The sequence below is a fragment of the Talpa occidentalis genome, unplaced genomic scaffold (genome assembly GCF_014898055.3).
Source record: "Talpa occidentalis isolate TD23 unplaced genomic scaffold, MPIMG_talOcc4v2.1 talOcc4.9, whole genome shotgun sequence".
Taxonomy (NCBI): domain Eukaryota; kingdom Metazoa; phylum Chordata; class Mammalia; order Eulipotyphla; family Talpidae; genus Talpa; species Talpa occidentalis.
Genome location: NW_023605305.1, coordinates 40,588,822 through 40,608,663, shown reverse-complemented (window position 1 = coordinate 40,608,663; position 19,842 = coordinate 40,588,822). Strand labels below are relative to the sequence as shown.

At 38.3% G+C, this 19,842-nt stretch overlaps 2 protein-coding genes across 3 annotated transcripts in view; one reads left to right on the top strand and one right to left on the bottom strand.

The window, feature by feature from the left end:
• The window catches only part of SELENOF (selenoprotein F), a 36,476-nt gene extending 28,495 nt beyond the window's left edge, over nucleotides 1-7,981 (bottom strand). The window contains exon 1 of the mRNA XM_037498682.2: nucleotides 7,856-7,981. Coding sequence (XP_037354579.1) covers nucleotides 7,856-7,939 — 84 coding nt within the window. The 5' untranslated portion in view covers nucleotides 7,940-7,981. The remainder of the gene's footprint in view (nucleotides 1-7,855) is intronic.
• A 500-nt stretch (nucleotides 7,982-8,481) lies between these two features.
• Nucleotides 8,482-19,842, top strand: part of HS2ST1 (heparan sulfate 2-O-sulfotransferase 1) — a 151,876-nt gene continuing 140,515 nt past the window's right edge. For both annotated transcript variants that reach the window (XM_054691647.1, XM_054691646.1), the window contains exon 1: nucleotides 8,482-9,009. In XM_054691647.1, coding sequence (XP_054547622.1) covers nucleotides 8,886-9,009 — 124 coding nt within the window. In that variant the 5' untranslated portion in view covers nucleotides 8,482-8,885. The remainder of the gene's footprint in view (nucleotides 9,010-19,842) is intronic.

Genomic DNA, 19,842 nt, shown 5'->3' with positions numbered 1-19,842 from the left:
TAGCAACACAACTGCTTCTTGATCCATAGGCTCTACATACCCATTTATCGAAAATTCCCCCAAGTCTTTTTCTTGAGTGTTAAGCCTACGAAGCTCTCTATTGGATATATCAGTGATGTTGCACAGACATGACAAATTCAAAATCCTCAACAGAAAAGTTATCCCTTTTCTCCTTAATCAATTGCACCTAATGTACTCAGTACCTTAGTAAAGTAGCACCATTAAAAGAAGTTTTAAAAATTTCAGGTGACTTTAGTTTGTTATACTGTATAGGTTTCAGGTGTACTTTCTCACCTCAGCAACTGTATATCACTCACTCTGCCACCAAATGTCCAATCATCATTCACTATCAACCAATCAGCCCCCTCAAGCTATTCCTTCACCACTCTCCTATCCCTCTGGTATACAGCTAAGGTGGCACCACTTCCCCTGATGACCTAGTTGCCCAAGTTGATCATCCAACTCTACACTCTTTTTTCTTAAGATTTATTTATTTATGCATATAAGAGCTGGGGTACAGGGCAGAGATGCGGGGGGTTAGAGGATTCACCAGAGACACTGGGGAACAGAACAGGCAGACTGACCAAAATACACTGCTGAGGGGAGCAGCAGGCAAGACAGGAGAGGTCTGCCTCGCCATGTGGGTTTCTCCCTGGCAGGCTGGGAATTGAACTCATGCTACAGAGGCTGCTAACAGCTTCATAGGTTGCGTTCCAACCCTTGCGCCACCAGGGAGGCCCCAACTCTATACTCTTAACCAATCTCATAACCAGTAATTTTTTAAGTTCCGAAAATTCTCTTAACGATGGTGACTGCTAGTCTTACCTCATTCTACTTTTCAGTTACAAAGAACTTATAATATCCGCAAGTATAAAACTACTCAGACATACTTTTGCTCATACTTTTCTCAACATCTCAGGCTTTTTTCACCTTGTTAATTTCCAATTATTTCCAAGAACATGATCAGTATCAGTCTTCTAGGAAGCCTTCTCTGAAAAAAGAAAAAAGTCAGATCCCAATCTCAGCTATAGTACTTCTCTCAGAAAGAAATGTGTATAGCTGTAAAACAGCACCACCCACAACACTGCACTGTCAATCTAGGATTGCCTGATCCCCAACAATACTGTGAGCTCTTTTGAGAGCAAATACAAAGTTGTTTCTTTGTATTTCCAGCACTCGTGCTAGTTTTCGCATTTATTGAACAAACATGAGAATTGGTAAAAATCATAGCCTCAAATAAGGGTAATTGCAAATTATCTTCTATACAAGGGGTCTACAAGTCTTACGTAAGGGAGTGGATAGCAATTACATGACTTCAGAGTCTAAATGGTTTCGATTGCAACTACTTAGCTCTTACTGTGGCACAAAAGCAGTCATAGACGATAATAAGTGAATGGGAGTCTATGTTTCAAAAAAACCTTTACTTATAAAACAGAACTAGTTGATATGGCCCACCAAATGCATTTTGTCAACTTTCTTCTAGAATGAGCAGGCAAATTAAAATTCAATGGCATTTCCCAAAGTCTAAAATTTACTGGCATACTTCCCTCAGATGCTAGTCATCTCATAGGTCTTGTTAGTTAACAGCCTAAACTGGTATTTTATGTATCTTTTATCTTAGTAATCATGTGGAATACACAAATCTTCAAAATAGATTAGATTTAGTGGGAGGAACTGAAGACAAAGTAAGTAATACTTTGTAAATGACCTGCTTGATCTATTTCACAGGCAAAAGTGTTTTCCAAATATGGTTGCACCAATATGCCACACGTTTTTTCTCACAATGTAACTGGCAGTCCTCTGCTAAGAAGTGGTAGTCTGTGCTCCTTCCCTTGATTCTGGGTAGGGGCTTGAGATTTTCTGACAGAATGTAAAGAAAGTGATTACAGTGCTTTTGATGTCTAAGAAGGGAGTTAAACACTGAGGGGTGGTAATGAAAAAGGAAATACTCTTTGCTTGGCTAGCATTTCCACGTGTTCTGTGTCTGTTTCTCTGGAAACATTCAACTTTGGAATTCAGCCATCATGTGATAAAGGTAGCCTAACTCTGGAACTTCAGCCACTTGTGCTGCAAGGTAACCTAAAACAGAGAGACTACAGAGTATGGTCCATCTGTGGTCTTCAGCTGAAAACCAGCATCAATGATCAGATGTATTAGTAAAGAGACATCATTTTTCAAGCCCCAGCCTTTCAACTGCTGTGTAGAACACAAACCTATCCAAGCTGTGCTCTGTCTGAATTGCTGGCCCACAGAATCTGAATGTGAAATAAATATATTACAGCATTAAATTTTAGGGTCATATGTTTTGCAGTCAATAGTACTGAAATGGAAATAAAAGTAAAATCACTTTAAAAACTGTAAAGTGTCTAACAGATTTTAAGAAATTGTTACCTAAGCATGGTTTACAAAATAAGACTCTCAAATGAATAATCATGCAATTGTACTATTTGGTTTTATTCTGGAATTTATTGTTCACCTACTGATAGGTGGCATGAATATGTGAAATGTGTATTTTGGAGTCTGATAACATCCTGATTCAAATGCTAACAGAGAGCAGTATTACTTATCCAAATAGGGGATAATCACCTCTTACTGGAGAGAACTTGAGGACTGAAAGAGAAAAAGCACAGAAAGCACCTAGTAGCCTATCCACAACGAAGTGGGTACTTAAGAGATCCTAGTATTATTTCCACTTTTCACTGTGGAAGCATACTTAAACACTACAGATACTACTTGTGTTTTAATCACTGTATTAGATGTGTGTGGGACAGAACACAAGTACAGATGAAATACAGGCATCATTAATCTTCTAAGTGAACTACTTTTTGCTAACTCTTCTATCACTGGTTTTAAAGGCAGAGTTTTGAGTCTAAGAATATCAGAACTTATTTTAAAGATTTCATAAATACCAAATGTTAAATAATACAAAAGAGTTCAAAATTATAACCGACCCTACATTTTTATTACCCAGAAGTAACTGAATAGCATTTACACGAGCACAGTAAGGCCAAATGTTAATTTTAAAATAATTAGCCACACTTGCAAGAAACAGATTTTAAGAACAAGGCAGGATAATCCTGATTGGAACAATCATTTACCAGTTTTTACTTTCCCCATTTCAAAGGACTGACAAGCTATTTGACTCCATTCTCTTATGCACTGCAGTATTTTTCTGGTATTATTAATTTCTTTGGAGACGAATGTTGGTGGCAGGGAAACTGGAATAACTAAATTGTAATAAAAGTTTTGAGACAAAAGTCTAGTATAGCTACACATTTTATTTACACTCATATGTATATAAGATTGTCTCTCAAGTAGTCTATACTCAGAAAACTTATTTATAAGTTTTTCATGTAAGTTTGGACAAATTTCAAATCTGACACAAAAGCAAATAGGTTGGTTAAAGGAGGAATACCATAAAAATGAGTAAAAGAAACATGGCCATTACAGCAAGCTCTTACAAAGCACCAGCTATTTTGCTAAGTACTTTACATCATCGTTCCATTTAATCTTAATCACCTATAAAATAGGTATTGTTACTCCCTTATAGAGAAGGAAACAAGCTTAAGAGAATTAAGGTAATTTGTCAAAGTCTACACAGCAAATATTAAATGGTGGCAACAAATTCCAATTCTGGCCTGCCTTCAAAATCCTTAACCACTGTTACTAACTACCGTATTTCACAGAATCCAAACCGTTACGTATGTACCATTAAAAATAACCACAAAAATGCTTAGAATTATAATTGTGCAATCCACAGAAGACTGACCAAGGTGTTAATGTGTGAAGAAATGTGGGTAGGAGGGCAGAAGGTTGATCGCATGAGCTGGTGTCTCAGAATCAATGATACACAATATCATTCTATACTGCCTTTCAATATGGTGCCTCTCAGAATGAAGAAATAGTATGAGTTGAATGAAGAATACCACTTAGTTCTGGGATGTTCTTGAAAACAATACCCTCAGGCTGCACTAAAATAATACTTTTCTAAGACTTAGCTTTAATAAGAATGTATTTGCAGATTAAATCACTTTATATCTTCCTCGCTGTCACCACATTGGAATGTTGATAACTATTACTATTAAGTTTAAATTAAAGCTATTCAGAGGCAAAGATAGTGATAAAAGCACAGCTTATGTATTCTAAGGACTCAGAAGTGTGAATTAGCAAAATAGCAGCTGAGTCCACGGTCAGTACCAGTAACTCAACCCCAAGGTGCAGAGAAATTCTTCCCTTTCTCTTTTTATTCAACTGCTAGGTTCCTAACACTGGGCTAATTTTCACTACTGCCAATTACCTATTTCACCTGGCCTTTCTCCTGCTCAGGCTAAATGTGAAATGCAGTATTTCTAAGTTCTTAATGTTTTTTCAATAATTCTCCATACCAGCCCTTTCCATTTTCAAGGATTTTATTATCCTTTCTTAAACACACTGGTCATTACAGAAGAGAAAGGCAGGAATAAACCTTAGGAAAGTTAAAACAGTTTAACACAGGTAAATTGCCCAGGACTTCCTTTCTATGTTTGGAGTCATACTGTCTGTATTTGCAGGAGTGGGTGGGGTTCGTTGCTGCTCTACACAAACAGCAGATCTATATCCTGGATGACTCTTATAGTACAGAACACCATGATGAATTAGGAGTCTATTCCATCTCATAGGGATTTAAATGAACAAACGCACGTGAGGCGCAAGAAGAAATAATCATGAATTTAAAAGAAAATGATTTTTGTATTCGCTTTGGTTACATTCTAACTGGCACAAGAGCAAGAGGAGTGGAGAGACACAAATGCATACTAGAGCTATGGTGTGACTAAAACTGTGGATCAGTGCTATACAAGCATAAAGTGTGATGAAAAAAGTACACAGAGGTGTGATTATATCTGATTTTCCACATGTGTAAATGAGATGTGAATTAAGCCTTACATTTTTCATCTAAACACTTTACAGAGAAGGAAATAGGGATACTAAGGTTCAGAGTAAATTAATCTGCCTTTGATTAGTCGGGTATGAGAAATGAAAACTAGAAAACAAATTACCTTAAAGTTTAGTGTCTTTTCACTAAGCTGCACTATACCATAAGTATGAATTCAATAAGCAGAGTCCACAAGAACACAGAGACTGTAGGAGCATAGTTCTTCAGGATATTTAATACTGTGGTTGAGGGGGTTAATATAGCACTGTTACTTGATGGCTTACTTGTGTGTAAGTTAGGATACTCCTCCATGGTGGGGCCCCTTCAGAAATGGATGGAAAAAGTTTCAGCCTGGTTTGTACTAACTAACTAGTTCAGAGTTGTGCTGTCACCAGCAGATTTCTGATTCAGATCAGCTCAAGCATCTGTGTATCTTAACACTCTCTAGTTCCATTCTCACATACACATCCAATTAGAAGTACTGGTATGAAGCTTATTAGAACATAGGGTTGATACATTCTTAGCACGTCTTAGACTTCCATGTTTTCAAATAGGGAGAGTAAAAAACTATAGTACTAACTCCATGAATTTAGGTAGTACAGGTGAAAATAAAACTAGGTGGATGGCTTGGAAACTTCAGGGCTTAATAAATAGTTGGATTTGGAATTTGAAGGGAAAGAGGAGAATTGAAAATAATTTTTGGCTTGGGCAACTGGGAAGCTGAAACACAATCACACAGATTCTGGTAATTCAAAGGGTGAACCAGGAAGCCATTATTTCTAAGGAGATGCTGGTAGGCTCAATGAAGGATAGACAATAAATGGATCTGAGTTATTTAAGAAGTAAAAGGGCTTCCCAGGTGGCAGTGGGCTGAGCACCACACTCTGAAGCTGTCCACAGCCTCTGCAGCGCGGGTTTGATTCCCGGCCTGCCAGGGAGAAACCCACATGGCATGGCAGACCTCTCCTGCCTCACCCGCTGCTCCCCTCAGCAGTGTCTTTGGTCAGTCTGCCTGTTCTGCTCCCCGCTCTGTCTCTGGTGAATTCTCTCACCCTCCTGCGCCTCTGACCTGTACCCTGGTTCTTGTATAAATAAATAAATCTTTAAAAAAAAAAAAAAAAAAGGAAAAACTGTAAAACTAGGTAATTACGTTGTAGTCTGCATCTTTAAATTATTGTTTTCAGGACAAAGATCTAGAAATAAAATTGAGGACATGAATTGGCTGACTGTGAGATATATAAGGAAAGGAAGGAGTCAAATGTGACATCCAAGTTTCTTGCTTGTCTTCTATGGATGGCCAGTGCATTAGATTGTTTAACAGCCTTAAGTTCCCACTATTGTGATATGTATACCTCTTCGCAATGTGACTGTGTCACTCATCCCACACTGATAGTTTATTTTTCCATCCATGAAAGCTAGGCTAGTCTTGGGATTTCATTTGAAAAATATGATGTGGTAGAAATGATATATGTCATTTCCAATGCTAGGTCTTAGGAAGTATTGTTTTGCTCTTTAGAAATGCTACTTCTACCACAATGGAGTTCTGCCATGTTGGAGGCAGTTTGACCTACTGGATGGAGGATGAGCAGTCACCTGGAGGAGAACCAAGTCGGACTACCCTGAAAGCACCATCTGTGACCTCTCAAACCAGCTGACATACTAGTTTAACACAGCTGCCAGAGGATATCTAGAAACTGTTCAACAGATTCACAGAATTATAAAGAAATAGTGATATTTTAAGCTACCAAGTTTTGGTGAGGTCATACAGCCAGAGATAACTGAAACAAAGAGATTGGGAAATCAGAAGGCAACTTAAAATGCCTTTATATCTTTGAATGGCAGTGAACTAGTAGGGTCTTCCAGTAAATTCTAAGGCACCAAATGCTTGAATAATAGAATATTTAATAATAAGGGATTTAAGAGCATCCACTTTTACTTCTTTGGAAACAGGCAAGATGCTTCAAACTCCTTTATAAAAGGAAAACAGAGGTGTTTATAGAAACATTCAGTAAAGACCCTAACTCCTCAAACCTTAAATTTAAATTGATAGGTCAATTTAAAAATGACAATTTTTTTCTCAGTAAAGAAAATATCTAAAAAGTTAAGCTGACACAGGAAACATGTACAAGTTCCCAAGACAGTGGTCATTAAAAAAATAATAAAAAAAACCCCAACAACACTATTATTCACATAGTAAAACGTGGTCTGCAAAGTTCATGTAAAGAGGTAACCAATACTTAGTTGTTTTGGCGAATGAGCAGGGAAAAAGTCTTTATTCAGTCAAAGATTAAGAACTATCCTGTTACTGGAGAAAAATTAAATTAAAAACCTAATTAACACTATCTGATTTTAAACGTGATGTAAACTTTTTCTAGAAAATCCATTTTAAAAATAACGCTAGAACAGCCCCTTTCATTACAACAACGTTGTTCAAAACCACAAATAGCACTGAAGTTCACCCTGCAGTATGTGAATGCCAGAGAGAACAGAGATTAAAAACTAGGTCTAACAGTGAGGCAGAGCCCCCTAACAGTAAGGGAGCGAGAACAGAAGTGTACTGTGGACCACAGAGGGCTTTCCTCTAAATTTTGGGAGTCTTATCATAGGGAACTGGTCTCTGTTTAAAAATAATACACATTGCTTTCTACAATTTATTTTGGTTTTTTGTTAGCCGCGTAACTGAAATTGCTTTTGGCCAAAGTTCTGCAAGAGAAGTATCCAAGATAGTCTTGGGTCAGAAGAAAGAACGGGTAGAAAACCCGCAGCGGGCAGCAACGAGCATCCAGGGAAGCAGCCACGTCGCACTCCGGCCGCAGCAGCAAAGGAAGCCCAGCCCTTCCATCCTTTCTAAGAGTGGCTCCCACACTGCACGGAACGTCCCGTCTTCCTCAGTGCACTCCCCCCACTCGCCCTGGGACTGCCGCGGAGGTGATCTCCACTCACCGCTTGAAGCACAGACGCCAAAAGCAACCGCAGCCCAAACGCTGGCCCGAACCACCCAGCTCGCCCGCCCGCTATCGCCGCCATCTTCCGTGGGTCTCTGGCTGCCCGGAGGACCCCTCAACTAGGGGCGTCCACTCCAGAGCCTGATCTAAACAAATTGCCAACGGCCATTGCCATCAAATCTCCTATTCTACGGAGACGGGTCTCACGTAAAGGTATGTGCAAGCTTAAAAGTGATCAAACATCTTTATACTTAATGGAACGCTGAAGAACCCGGGCCCCTTAGAGAACCCAAATCAGGCATTCTCCTAACCCCCCCAAATCCGTGCTTCCCTGGGCTCCTTCCTTTCATTCACGACATTTCGTCAAGCCCCCAAGGAGCCCCGCCCTCGTCAGTTTCGGCCCGCCTCCTTCTCCAAATTCACCAATCGAATGCCGCTTTGGTGAAGACTGATGGCAAAGGCAACCAACCGTAACACTAATCCAGAGCGAAGCCCTGGGGTTCTTCGGTCCAATAAGCACAACCAAACGCAGCAGGGGGTGGAGCCTTCGGTTGCCGAGCAGCGTACGTGGATGCGTGCGCGTGGTGGCGGAGGGGGATGGGCGGGGGCGGGGCCGCGGGCGGCGCAGCCGCAGCGCTGCTGGAGGAGCGCGCGGCCGCGAGCCCGGGAGGGAGGGTAGGCAGGAAGAGAGGGAGGCGGGCGGGCAGGCGGGCGCGGGGGTCGGGGACTGAGGCAGTAGAGGGAGGCGAGAGCCCAGCAGCCGCTTCGCGCTGTGTTTGCTGCGCGGGCTTTTGGAGGAGGTGGCCGTCGAGTCGGCCGAGGAGCAGCGGGCAGCGGCGCTGTGGGTGCTGGTGCCTGGGGGCGGGGGACTGGGGAGGCGAGAAGGGGGGTCGCTGCGGTGGTTCTTTGGCCGTCGCGCTCTCCTCGCCCCTTTCCCTCCTCGGGGGGTTCCTCCCGGCAGCTCCCTCGCCTCCGGGGCCCCGCTCCCGGCCCCCCGCGTTATGTCTTGATCCCGAGCAGCGGGTTTCATGGGGCTCCTCAGGATTATGATGCCGCCCAAGTTGCAGCTGCTGGCGGTGGTGGCCTTCGCGGTGGCGATGCTTTACTTGGAGAACCAAATTCAGAAACTGGAGGAGTCCCGATCGAAGCTAGGTAAGGAGCAGAGCCACTCCGAGTGGAGTGTTTTAAAAGGGGCCGGGCCGGGGAGGCATTGCCGCGGGAGCCAGTGGCGGTGGAATGTCTAACTTGGGGTCTGGCTCGGGGGCTGGAGGCTGCAAGAGGCTGCAAGGAGAGCTGGAACTCGGGGTGTCGAGGATCCGAGCTCCAGGAACGGTGTGCATTAAGCTTGAGTTGCATGCTGGCCTCGCGAGGTCACTGGGCAGAGGTTGCAAGGTTCGGCTTCTTGGAGCTGAAGGGTTACCCCGAAGTAGGCATTCCACGGGGAGAGAGAGAACAAGCGAAGACTGAACTCGCTGGGAGCGGGTGCTGCTGGAGGAGACCAACGCTCAGCCTTGGTGTGCTCTAGAAGTCGTTTAGAAAGCCCGGGCAATGTCAGAGGAGGGGTATTTAATTTGATATGTGGGCACCTGGGAATGTGATCTCTTGCACAGGGGGAGGTTTCCGAAGAGCTAGATGTGCAGAAATGGAGGGAGATGCTTGGAAATGATGGTGGGTAAAATAAATACACTGTAGTGAGTTGCACTCTTGTGTTGGGGGCAGCAAGGGACCACACAACTGATGGGAGAATTAAGCTACCTAACCAGGTAGGACAGGAAAGCAAATTAAACGCTTCAATGAGTACCGTAAGAAGGCACCCAGGCATTTAAATTCTTTCTTAGCAGAATTAAACTTAATATTTTGAGGTGAAACGGGATGCATATAGGTACGTTGCTGCAAGACGGTGTTGATGTGAATTTAGAAGAGGAGCGAACCTTAATAGGGAAATTAGAGTGAAGTTTAAGAAAGATGATGCGCAAAGGTGAACCATAAAGTTAAGTACCTTCAGGAGTTAACTGCTCTCTTTAATCAGTGAAGAGGTCTGAAGGACAAAAAGTTGGAGTGTGAATTTGTGAAAGACCAAAAAATACACAAATAGGTAATTTCAGGTTAGTACTGAACTTTGGCATTTGGAAGAACTCGGGATTGGGAGGGAGTGTTAAAAGAATGCCAGATACAAATTTTGATTCAAAAATGTACATGACACTTAAAAAATCAGCTCAAGAGGCTGTAATTTGATATGGAAAAGTAATTTGAAGTGTTTTTTATGCATGCACTTTCACCTTATTTTCATTTGAAATACTTTTGGAGAACTAAGCACTAAAATAACAGCAGTAGAATAATTTAGACCAAGAAATAACAACTAGATGCTGCTGTGGGTGGCTAATATTTAGGAAAAATGTATCAAAAAATAATGGTAATATTACATATAGAGGCTGCCTAGTTGTAGACTGCAGGAAGCTATGGAGATTTTTCAATAGCAGCAGGCTAAAGAGCATAAAATACCTCTAACTGAAGTGCAGCTAAAAGTGAAGAGGAGCTAAAGGTAATGCCAGCCTTCAACTCTGGGGTAAAAATTACTCTGTACAATTTTGAAGAGATAATTATATTTACGTACTAGGATGATATTAATGTGTAACTTACATGATGGAAAAACATTCACTTTAAATATTGAAGGTTGACCAAATAATTTTTATTGTTTGGATCCATTTAAATGACATTCAGATTCTATTCTGGCTTCATTAGTTGATCCAGCTTTACAGAAAGAAATAATTCCCCTTAGAGAAAGTTGGAAGTTGTATTAACATGTGCACCTACTCTTTTGTTACTTGAATTTTTTATACACATTGCTATGGATTAGGATAACTTCAGTTTTTGATTTTCCTTCTTCCTTGCCTTGCGTTTTTTCATAACACTTGAAAATAGTTGCCTTAGACACAACTTGAATGACTTTAAAAAGATGTAGAAAGTCACAGGTAGAAATATTTTTTTTCATGATTTTTTTTAACAAGAAAGAAATCTTTGAATTCTATCAGAAATAGTGAATCAAAAATAGTTAATTCTCAAAAGTGAGCCAAGGAAAGGAGCCTTAATACAAAACACTTGAAGCAACTAATAATTTTCTGGAGTGGTACAGAAACATGGCATATAAAGTGTTTAACTTTATGTTAGCAGTCTTGATTTAAAAAAAAAAAGGCAGAGGCAGTATTAAAACAATTGTTGCCAGTTAGTAATCTTTCTTAGGAAAGGAACAGACATATTCAGTACTGTTAACAGACATATTCAGTACTGGGTACTTTCATATGTGATGATATTTAATCTTCCAAGTACACCACAGAAAGCCATTTTTACAGATGAAGGAACAGATTTTCAGATTACATAACTTGACCATATAACTAGTAAGTGGCAGAGCCAGAATTGAAACCCAGTTATGTCTGATTCCAAATCAAGTGCTCCTTAAATTATACCAGACTGTTTGGTACTTTCTGTTGACATGACAGTACGATTTAGCAGTTTGAATAGAATTTTTAAACTGTAGTACCAATGTTTAATTGCATTTATTACTAAGAATGAATGCCATTCTAAGAAAATCCAATTTCTGACACAAAGGAATTGGTTTAGTGTAATGCCTGCCTCTTGTTTATATCCATATAATAAACTTAATTATATTACCCATTGAAACAACTGAAATAGTTTATTTCTGCTACAGAAAAAAAAAAGCTAGTTTTCTGTAAGTGTAAAATTACAACATTAAAAATCATTTTTTATTTTGGCATCATAAAAACTGTTGAACATTTTGCCCTTAAAAGTAGTTTTGTGGGCCTCCCCGGTGGCACAGCGGTTGAGTGCTGGGTTGTGAAGCTGCCCGCAGCCTCTGAAGTGCCGGTTCGATCCCCGGAGGAGGGTCCCACATGTCACGCAGACCTCTCCTGCCGCCTGCTGCTCCCCTCAGCAGTGTACTTCAGTCTGCCTGCTCTGCTCCCCGCTCTGGCTCTGGTGAATTCTCTCACCCTCCTGCGCTTCTGACTGTACCCAGTGCTTGTATAAATAAATAAATAAATCTTTAAAAAAAAAAAAGTAGTTTTGTGTTGTTATCTTTTCTGTTACAGAAGATTCCAAATAATCGAAAAGTTTATAATACCTTGTAGGCACCTTGACGTGAGAGTATTTTGATGGTGAAATCCCAAGTAAAGCTTTAGATGTATTCAAACTTAGTTGTAGTCATTGACCACTAGGGAAATTAAGTTTATAAATTGGATTTCCTAAACTATCCATTATCACATAACACAGTTGTTTTTATTTTCATTTTTTTAAAGATTTATTTATTTATGCATACAAGAGCTGGATATAGGCCAGGCGGGGGTGCATTGAGAGGATTCACCAGAGATCGAGTGGGGAGCAGAACAGGCAGATTGACTGAAATACATTGTTGAGGGGAGCAGCAGGCAAGACAAGAGAGGTCCACTGTGCCATGTGGGTCACCTTCCTGTCTGGGGATCGAACTCATGCTGCAGTAGTTAAGTTAGCTTAATAGTGCTGACGCTTAACCCCTTGTGCCAGAGGTCCCATAACATAGTTGTTTTTAATCTTTGTTCTCTTAAATAATTATGGGATCATGGTGTGCATATTATTCAGTTGCTTTTACAATTTGATATTATAGACATATTTTAGGTCAAAATACATAAATTTGACTTATTCTAATAGCTATATAGTATTACATACTGTACATGTATCATAAATTATAATACCATATGCCAGTAATGGACATTCAGTTTGTTCCCCCCCCCAACTTATTTTTTAACTATTCCTGTTTGTATTATAAACAGTGTTAAAGAAACACCCTTATTTGCCCATATAGCTCCTTATGTGTTGGTATTATTTTTAACCAAGAATAAGTTGTGTGTGGGATTGCTGGGACAAAGGATATATGTCTTGTATAATTTCACAGATTTAAAAATCTGTTATTTTCAAAAAAATTTATTTTCCAGAAGGTTAGAGTAATCTACACTGACAATAAATTCACAAGTACTAGATGCTATCTGCTTTTAATTTTTGCCAGCCTGAAGCTGTGAAATGATATAATCTTGCATTAACTTGCATTTCTCCAACTTCTAATTAGGTTGAACATCTTTTGCTTATTACTTCATTTTCGTTATTGAGTAATTTATTTAACCAGTTTTTAGGTTTCTTTTCAAAATATGAGAATTAGTTATCTTTTATTTTTCATGTGTCTTGCATCTGTTTTTCTCCAAGCCTGTACATTGCTTAAACAGAAGTTATAAAATTTAGTCAAATCTTTCAGTTTGGAGAAATAGGCATCTTAACTTGCTTAAGAAGACTTTGCCCAAACAAGATTATGTGTATTCTCCACATTTTGTTATAATTATTTTATAATTTTTATTTTTTTACATTTAGGTCTTTATAGCATTCTTATATTTATTGGGGTTTATTGTAATTTCAGTGAATAGTCACTTATGGCAAAAATTATACTAAGAAATAATCCATTTCTCCCCACTGTATGTTACAAATTCTTCTTTAATCGTTTATTAAGATTTTGGACTCTATTCTTTTCCACTAAACAAAGATTTCTTTAAACATCAGGGACCCATATCTAGATATCAAGGCATCCATAAAATCCCTGAAATTATATTAATAGCTTTAATCAGATTTGCAAAGTGTTGTGTGATCTCCTTAATGGTGAGAATCACTGATTTGTAGTAGGTGTCTCATATTTAATGGAGCAGAGTGTGCTTATTGTTTTTTTGATGACACGTGGTTTGTGAGTTAAATTTAGGATACAAGTACATTAGTAATGAAAACATTTTCCTGGGGTGTTATGTTGAAAAAGCTTTGTTAAAATATATACTTAATTTTTCTGTAAAAAGTTGAAGACAGCATAGAGGGAAAATGAAGATGCTGTGACTTAAAACTGTGCATGTCAGAATTTGTTGCTTTTAAAAAGTATGGTTCTTTCTGCAGCTCAAGAGCACACCTGTTGCTGTGCTGACTGATAGAACAGTGCCATGAAACCTTTGTTACATAAATGTTAGAATTATGTGTTTGATAATTTTATTTTCTGTAATATTTGCTGATCATGTGCTTGTAATACTATTGTTTAAGTTCATAAATACGTTAGGATATGACCTTTTTAAATGAGGACAATAATTCAGAATGGATTATGTGGCCATTTTCGTTGGTGAGAATTATATTACTCACTATATATTTAAACCCTCCTAAACTAATGAATAAACTGCAGGACCAAGATTGAGATTGCTCTTTGAAATCGATACTTTCACAACCTTAACAATAATGCATGTAAAATCCTCCAAGGAACGATAGATGTCTTTACTTCTGAAATTATTTGACAACCTTACAGTAGCTACTGTTTACAGGAACTTTGTATTAATTGGAATGCAGTTATTCTAGAATTGCTAATAGATCCTCACTTCTGATTCCTGTATAGGATATCTAGTGCCTTGGAGAAGTCACCTGTAATAGTTGATCTCAATTAAAATAATCCCAGGATATCTCTCTGCCACTCTTTTAAATCTCTATTAGGTATTTGTTACTGAATGACATTGAAATAATAATGAATATTCAAACACTGTATTCCAGAAAGACTACTTTTGAGGGACATACGTATAGATAGACTTTATAATCATGGTTCACTGTAGTCTAATTATTTATTATTATCTATCAGCTTTTTAGTAAATGCACTTATGTACTTTTCCTTTCTGCCTGTTAACTACAGATTAACTGCTTGTTGGTCCACTTGTTTACTTGATCTTTCCTTTTCCTTCAACTATTTAAAGAAATAATTCTCAACATTTTTCCTATTTTGTAGCCTTCGTTTTCTCCCATTCTGCTGGATTATTTTCTTTCAAAATATGACTACTATTCAACACTTCCACTCTATAAGCTTAATTCTAGATCTCTTTCCTGGATTGCTGCCATGTTTTAACTAGTCTCTGCTTTCCCATTTGCTTCCCTGCAGACTATACTTAATATAACAGCTGCAGTGATCCTTTTAAAATGTAAATCAAATCATGTCACTCCTGCATAAAACTCTTTGGGAGCTTCTTTTATTAAAATAATGCTTTTAAAACAAAGTTCACAGTTTTATTGTTAAATACAATAAATGGCTTCCCCCAACCCCTTCATGTATTAGGCGAGCATGTTGGTGCATGATTTTTCTCTGCCTGGGTGATTTCAGGGTCTCGTCACACAGTTCTGCCATCTTCTCAGGCTTTGGAGTTCCATGCTGTCAGCCTAGTGCAGGGGGGTGTGGGTCAGATGGGGGGTGTGGGGAGAGGTAAGAATTCTATACATACTTTGTTAGATGAAGATTTCCTCTTCTAAAATTGAGCTCTTTTGAACCCTCAGTTTATTGGTAAGGACTAGTCACCATCTTAGGTTGGCGATGATTTACCAGTTATGATTGTATATTGTGGAAAAGGGATGTGCAGATACTTAAATTTTTTGAATATTTAAATGAATCCTAAAATTTATTAGACTTGCTTTATAATCCAGAATATCAGCTGTCTTCATAAATGTTCTGTGTGAATATGAAAAATGTGTATTTTGCTATTATAGCATGCAGTGCGTGGTAAATGTCAATTAGGTAAAATTGGTTGGTAAAGTTCTTCCAGTCTTTATCCATGATTTTCTTTCTGCCTATTTATTCTGTCAGTTATAGAGAGAAGGATCTTGATGTCTGATAATTGTGGATTTGTCTTTTCCTACTTGAAATCTGTTTACTTTTGCTTCCTGTGCTTTGAAGTACGAGGATAACATGCATGAACTTTTGGGACTGCCATTTCTTCTTGATTTATTAGCCCCCTTTTCATTATGAGATGACTTTCTTTATACCTGGCAATCTGATCTGATATTAATCTGCTATTTATATAGGCACTTCGATTTCCTTTTGACTGGTGTCAGCATGTTGTATTTTTTTCCCATTTTAAAAAATATTAACTTTTTGTGTCTTTAAATTGTCTTCTTACAGGTAGCGTATAGTTGGGGCTTACATCCAATTTCACAGTGTCCCTCTGTAAATGAGGATTTTAGAGCATTTTTAATCTTATTAATATGGTTGAGTTTAGATCTCAGTTACTGTTTGTTTTCTATTCTGTCAGTTCCCCGTTTCTTTTTTATCCTCCTTGTTTGCTTTCTTTAGGATTTATTGAGTGTTTTTCAATTTCTTTTCCTCTCCCTTGATGAGTTATAAGCACTGTTCTCTTTTTTCCCCCCAATACTTATTTTGGGTTTTATGGTGTATATCATACGATATGTATAGTGGAAGCAGTAGTCCCTTTCCTCACCTGGCTTTTTGCTATTGTTGTTAGACATTTTATTCTTCTACATAAGTCCAACAGGAGATTGTTACAATATTTTAAAGCAATCAGTTATCTTTTAAGGATATTAAAAATGTTTAATTTACATATTTAGAATTCCCAGTACTTTAGGTAGATGCAAATTTCCATCTAGTACCATTTTCCTTCTTAAGGATTTTTAAAAATTTTTTTAAAAAGATTTATTTATTTATGCATACAAGAGCTGGGGTGTAGGCCAAAAGTGGGGGAAGTGAGAGGATTCACCAGAGACAGAATGGGGAGCAAAACAGGCAGATCCACTGAAATATACCACTGAGGGGAGCAGCTGGCGAGACAGGAGAGGTCTGCTGCACCATGTGGGTCAGCTCCCTGGCTGGGGATCAAACTTGTGCTGCAGTGGCTGTGGATAGCTTCGTAGTGCTGACGCTTAACCCCTTGAGCCACCAGGGAGGCCCAGGATTTGTTTTTAAACTACATGTACTGAAAGTCTGTTGATGAATTCTTTTAACTTTTGTATGCCTGAACATGTCTTTATTTGCCTTAATGTTTAAAGATATTTTTGCTGGGTATTTGAAGTTGCCATTTTTTTTCTTTCAATACTTTAAAGATGTTTTGTTGTCTTTTGACTTACCTTGTTTCTGGTGAATAGGTTGTTTTTCATTCACAGCCTTTGTTCAGCTGTACATAATTTCCTTTTATCCTTTCACTGCTTTTAAGACTTTCAGTAGGTTTTAAATGATTTCATTATAATGGGCTGTATTGTAGTTTTATGTTCCTTGCGCTTTTGTTTTGTTGAGCTTCTTAAACTTGTAGGTTGATATTTTTCATTAAATTTGGAAGTTTTTGGCCATTTCTTTAAATATTTTTTATGTTCCCTTTTACCTTTCCTTTGGAAGTTAAATTACATTTATATTGTGTATGTGAGGTCATACAGTACACTGATGCTACATTCACTTTTCAGTCTTTTTTTTTTTGCATTTTTTCATGTGATTTTTTCACTGTTATGTTCTCATTTTATTAATCCTTTCTTCTGTAATGTGTAATCTGCTTTTAATTCCATTCCATGTATTTTTGACCTCAGGCATTTATCATTTCTAGAAGTTCATTTTTGAATATTTTTAAAGAAGTTCATTTTTGAATATTTTTAAAAAACTTCTATTTCTCTCCTTAACATGTTTTTACTTTTCTTTATTTTCTTGAACAAATGGAATATTTGTTCTAGGCTTATTGGCATATAAGTGACATACACCACTGTATAACTTTAAGGTGCATAGCTGTATAAGTTTAAGAAATACCTCAGGATGGTTAATAACTCTTTTGATGGCCTTGTCTGTTAGTTCTACTATTTGCATTATTTATGGGTTGCTTTCTATTAATTTACTTTTCTCTTCATTGTGGATCATGTTTACTTACTTCTTTACATGCCTGGCAACTATTAATTTGATGTCAGAGTTAATGAATTAGACCCTTTTAGGTGTTAGGTATTTTCATATCCCTGTAACTTTTTATTTTTTAATTTTTTAAAAAAGATTTATTTATTTATACATACAAGAGCTGGGGTACAGGCCAGAGATGCTGGGGGGTGGGGTGAGAGGATTCGCCAGAGACAGAGTGGGGAACAGAACAGGCAGACTGACTGAAATACACTGCTGAGGGGAGCAGCAGGCGAGGCAAGAGAGGTTTGCCTCGCCATGTGGGTTTCTCCTTGGCCAGCCTGGGATTGAACTCATGCTGCAGAGGCTGTGGATTGCTTCATCGTGCGGTGCTTAACCCCTTGCGCCACCAGGGAGTCCCCCTATAACTATTTTTAAGTGTTTTGGGACACATTTGCATTATGTGGAAACAGCTTAATCCTTTGAGGGTTGTTTTTAAATTTGTTATATGGGACCAGAATAACCATTAGGGTAGGATTAATTTTCTTTCACTACTGAGGCAATACCTTTAAGAGTCGTCAAGGCCCTGTGTGTTACAAGGGTTTCCTGTTCTGGCTGGTGAGAAAGTTTGTTGAGTGAACCCCAGAGGTTGCTCTGCCTGCTCCATTTGGGTGACCTCAATTTGTTTTTTCACATGTATATACTGATTGGTATTCTGTTGAAAATTCTTTTTGCAGTTTTGTCCTTTTTAGTGCTCTGTTCAGCAAACTCTAGCTGCCTTGAACTCCCTGAACTCCCAGTTCTTGCTCCTTAATTCAGTGACTGTTGGACTTTGTATGAGTTCTCCTTGTCTGTGCTATAGCTTGGAAATCTCTTCAGATTTCCGAGTCATATAGTCATATGACTCAACTCTTTTCCTTTATTTCTGTCAGACTGGTCAATGGAATATCTGTTTCCCGAGTCAGTTTATGCTTTTCCTGTTAGTACGTTTCTTGAGATAATTGATTATATCCTTGGTGAACTGATAGTCTTGTTTTGAGACTTCTTTCCAGTATTTCCTCTGTATTTTATAGAAATCTTAGACTAGAGTTAGAGGGAAAGTAATGCCTGTTTCCTAATTCCAGTAGAATTTAAGAATCATCCATTACTATCACCTTATCTTTCTTCATTATTTATTCTTGAGTTTATGATAGCTAAAAATAATTGATCTTTATAGTAAAGCACACAGAAATGAATCCAGAGACTCATCAGATGTTCTCCAGGTTGGGAAAGGGGAACTCAGTTGGAAAATACCTTGAAACTTTTGCTTAGTATGGTTATAAATTTGAAGCTAAGTGCAGGTGCAGGCAATTTCTTGGCATATTTCATTTCTAACTATAAACTGTGTTTACATTGGACCTGGTGAATGTAATATAGAAAAATTGTCCATTCATTGATAATATACTCCTTGCATGTATTCCCTTTATGCTTTGAATATAAACAGCATAGGAAATGGGCTGATCATCTAGTTGTTGTTTTTCCTGCTAATTAAGAAAGTAGGTTTTGTTATTGGAGTTGCTATACTTTTCTTTACCCAATGAATTCTGTATTAAGTTTTCTGCTTTGCTGTGCTTTCAGAATAATGCTTTCTTATAGTATAGCTTTTATTTTAGTTAATAGCAATTTTTTTAAAAAAGATTTGTTTATGTATACAAGAGGTGGGGTGTAGGCCAGAGGTGTGGGTGTATGTGTGTGAAATGATTCACCAGAGACAGTGTGGGGAGCAGAACAGGTGGATCCACTGAAATACACTGCTGAGGGAAGCAGTGGATGAGGCAGCAGAGGTCTGCTGCACTGTTAATAGTAACTTTAAAAAAAATGAAGTCCTAAGAAATCTGGCTGCAGAGCATACACATCATAACTAAAATCCTGCTACAGAAAATAATTTTTATTTGGTCATCAATAAAGAGAATTGTAAATTCTACCCTGCTTTTGTCCCATTGAAGAGCCTGGTGATTAATTTGGTGATTAATTTCCTGCGGTATGATGTGAAAGGATAATATCTTAAGTATCCACTGATAAGAAATGTTATGTTTGAATAAATGGGAGAATGTTGGAGTTCTGGTTAATGGCGTTGTTAGCTTTAAATAAAATCAATAAAATCTCCCTTTCATCTTGTGTTGACTTAGTTGTTTAGGCGGTGTCTGTGTTATACTGAAGCTAGTTCAGCTATCAGTCATGACACTAAGATTCTGATCAAATGTGACTACAAAATTTGTGATTATTTTGTATTTGAACATTAG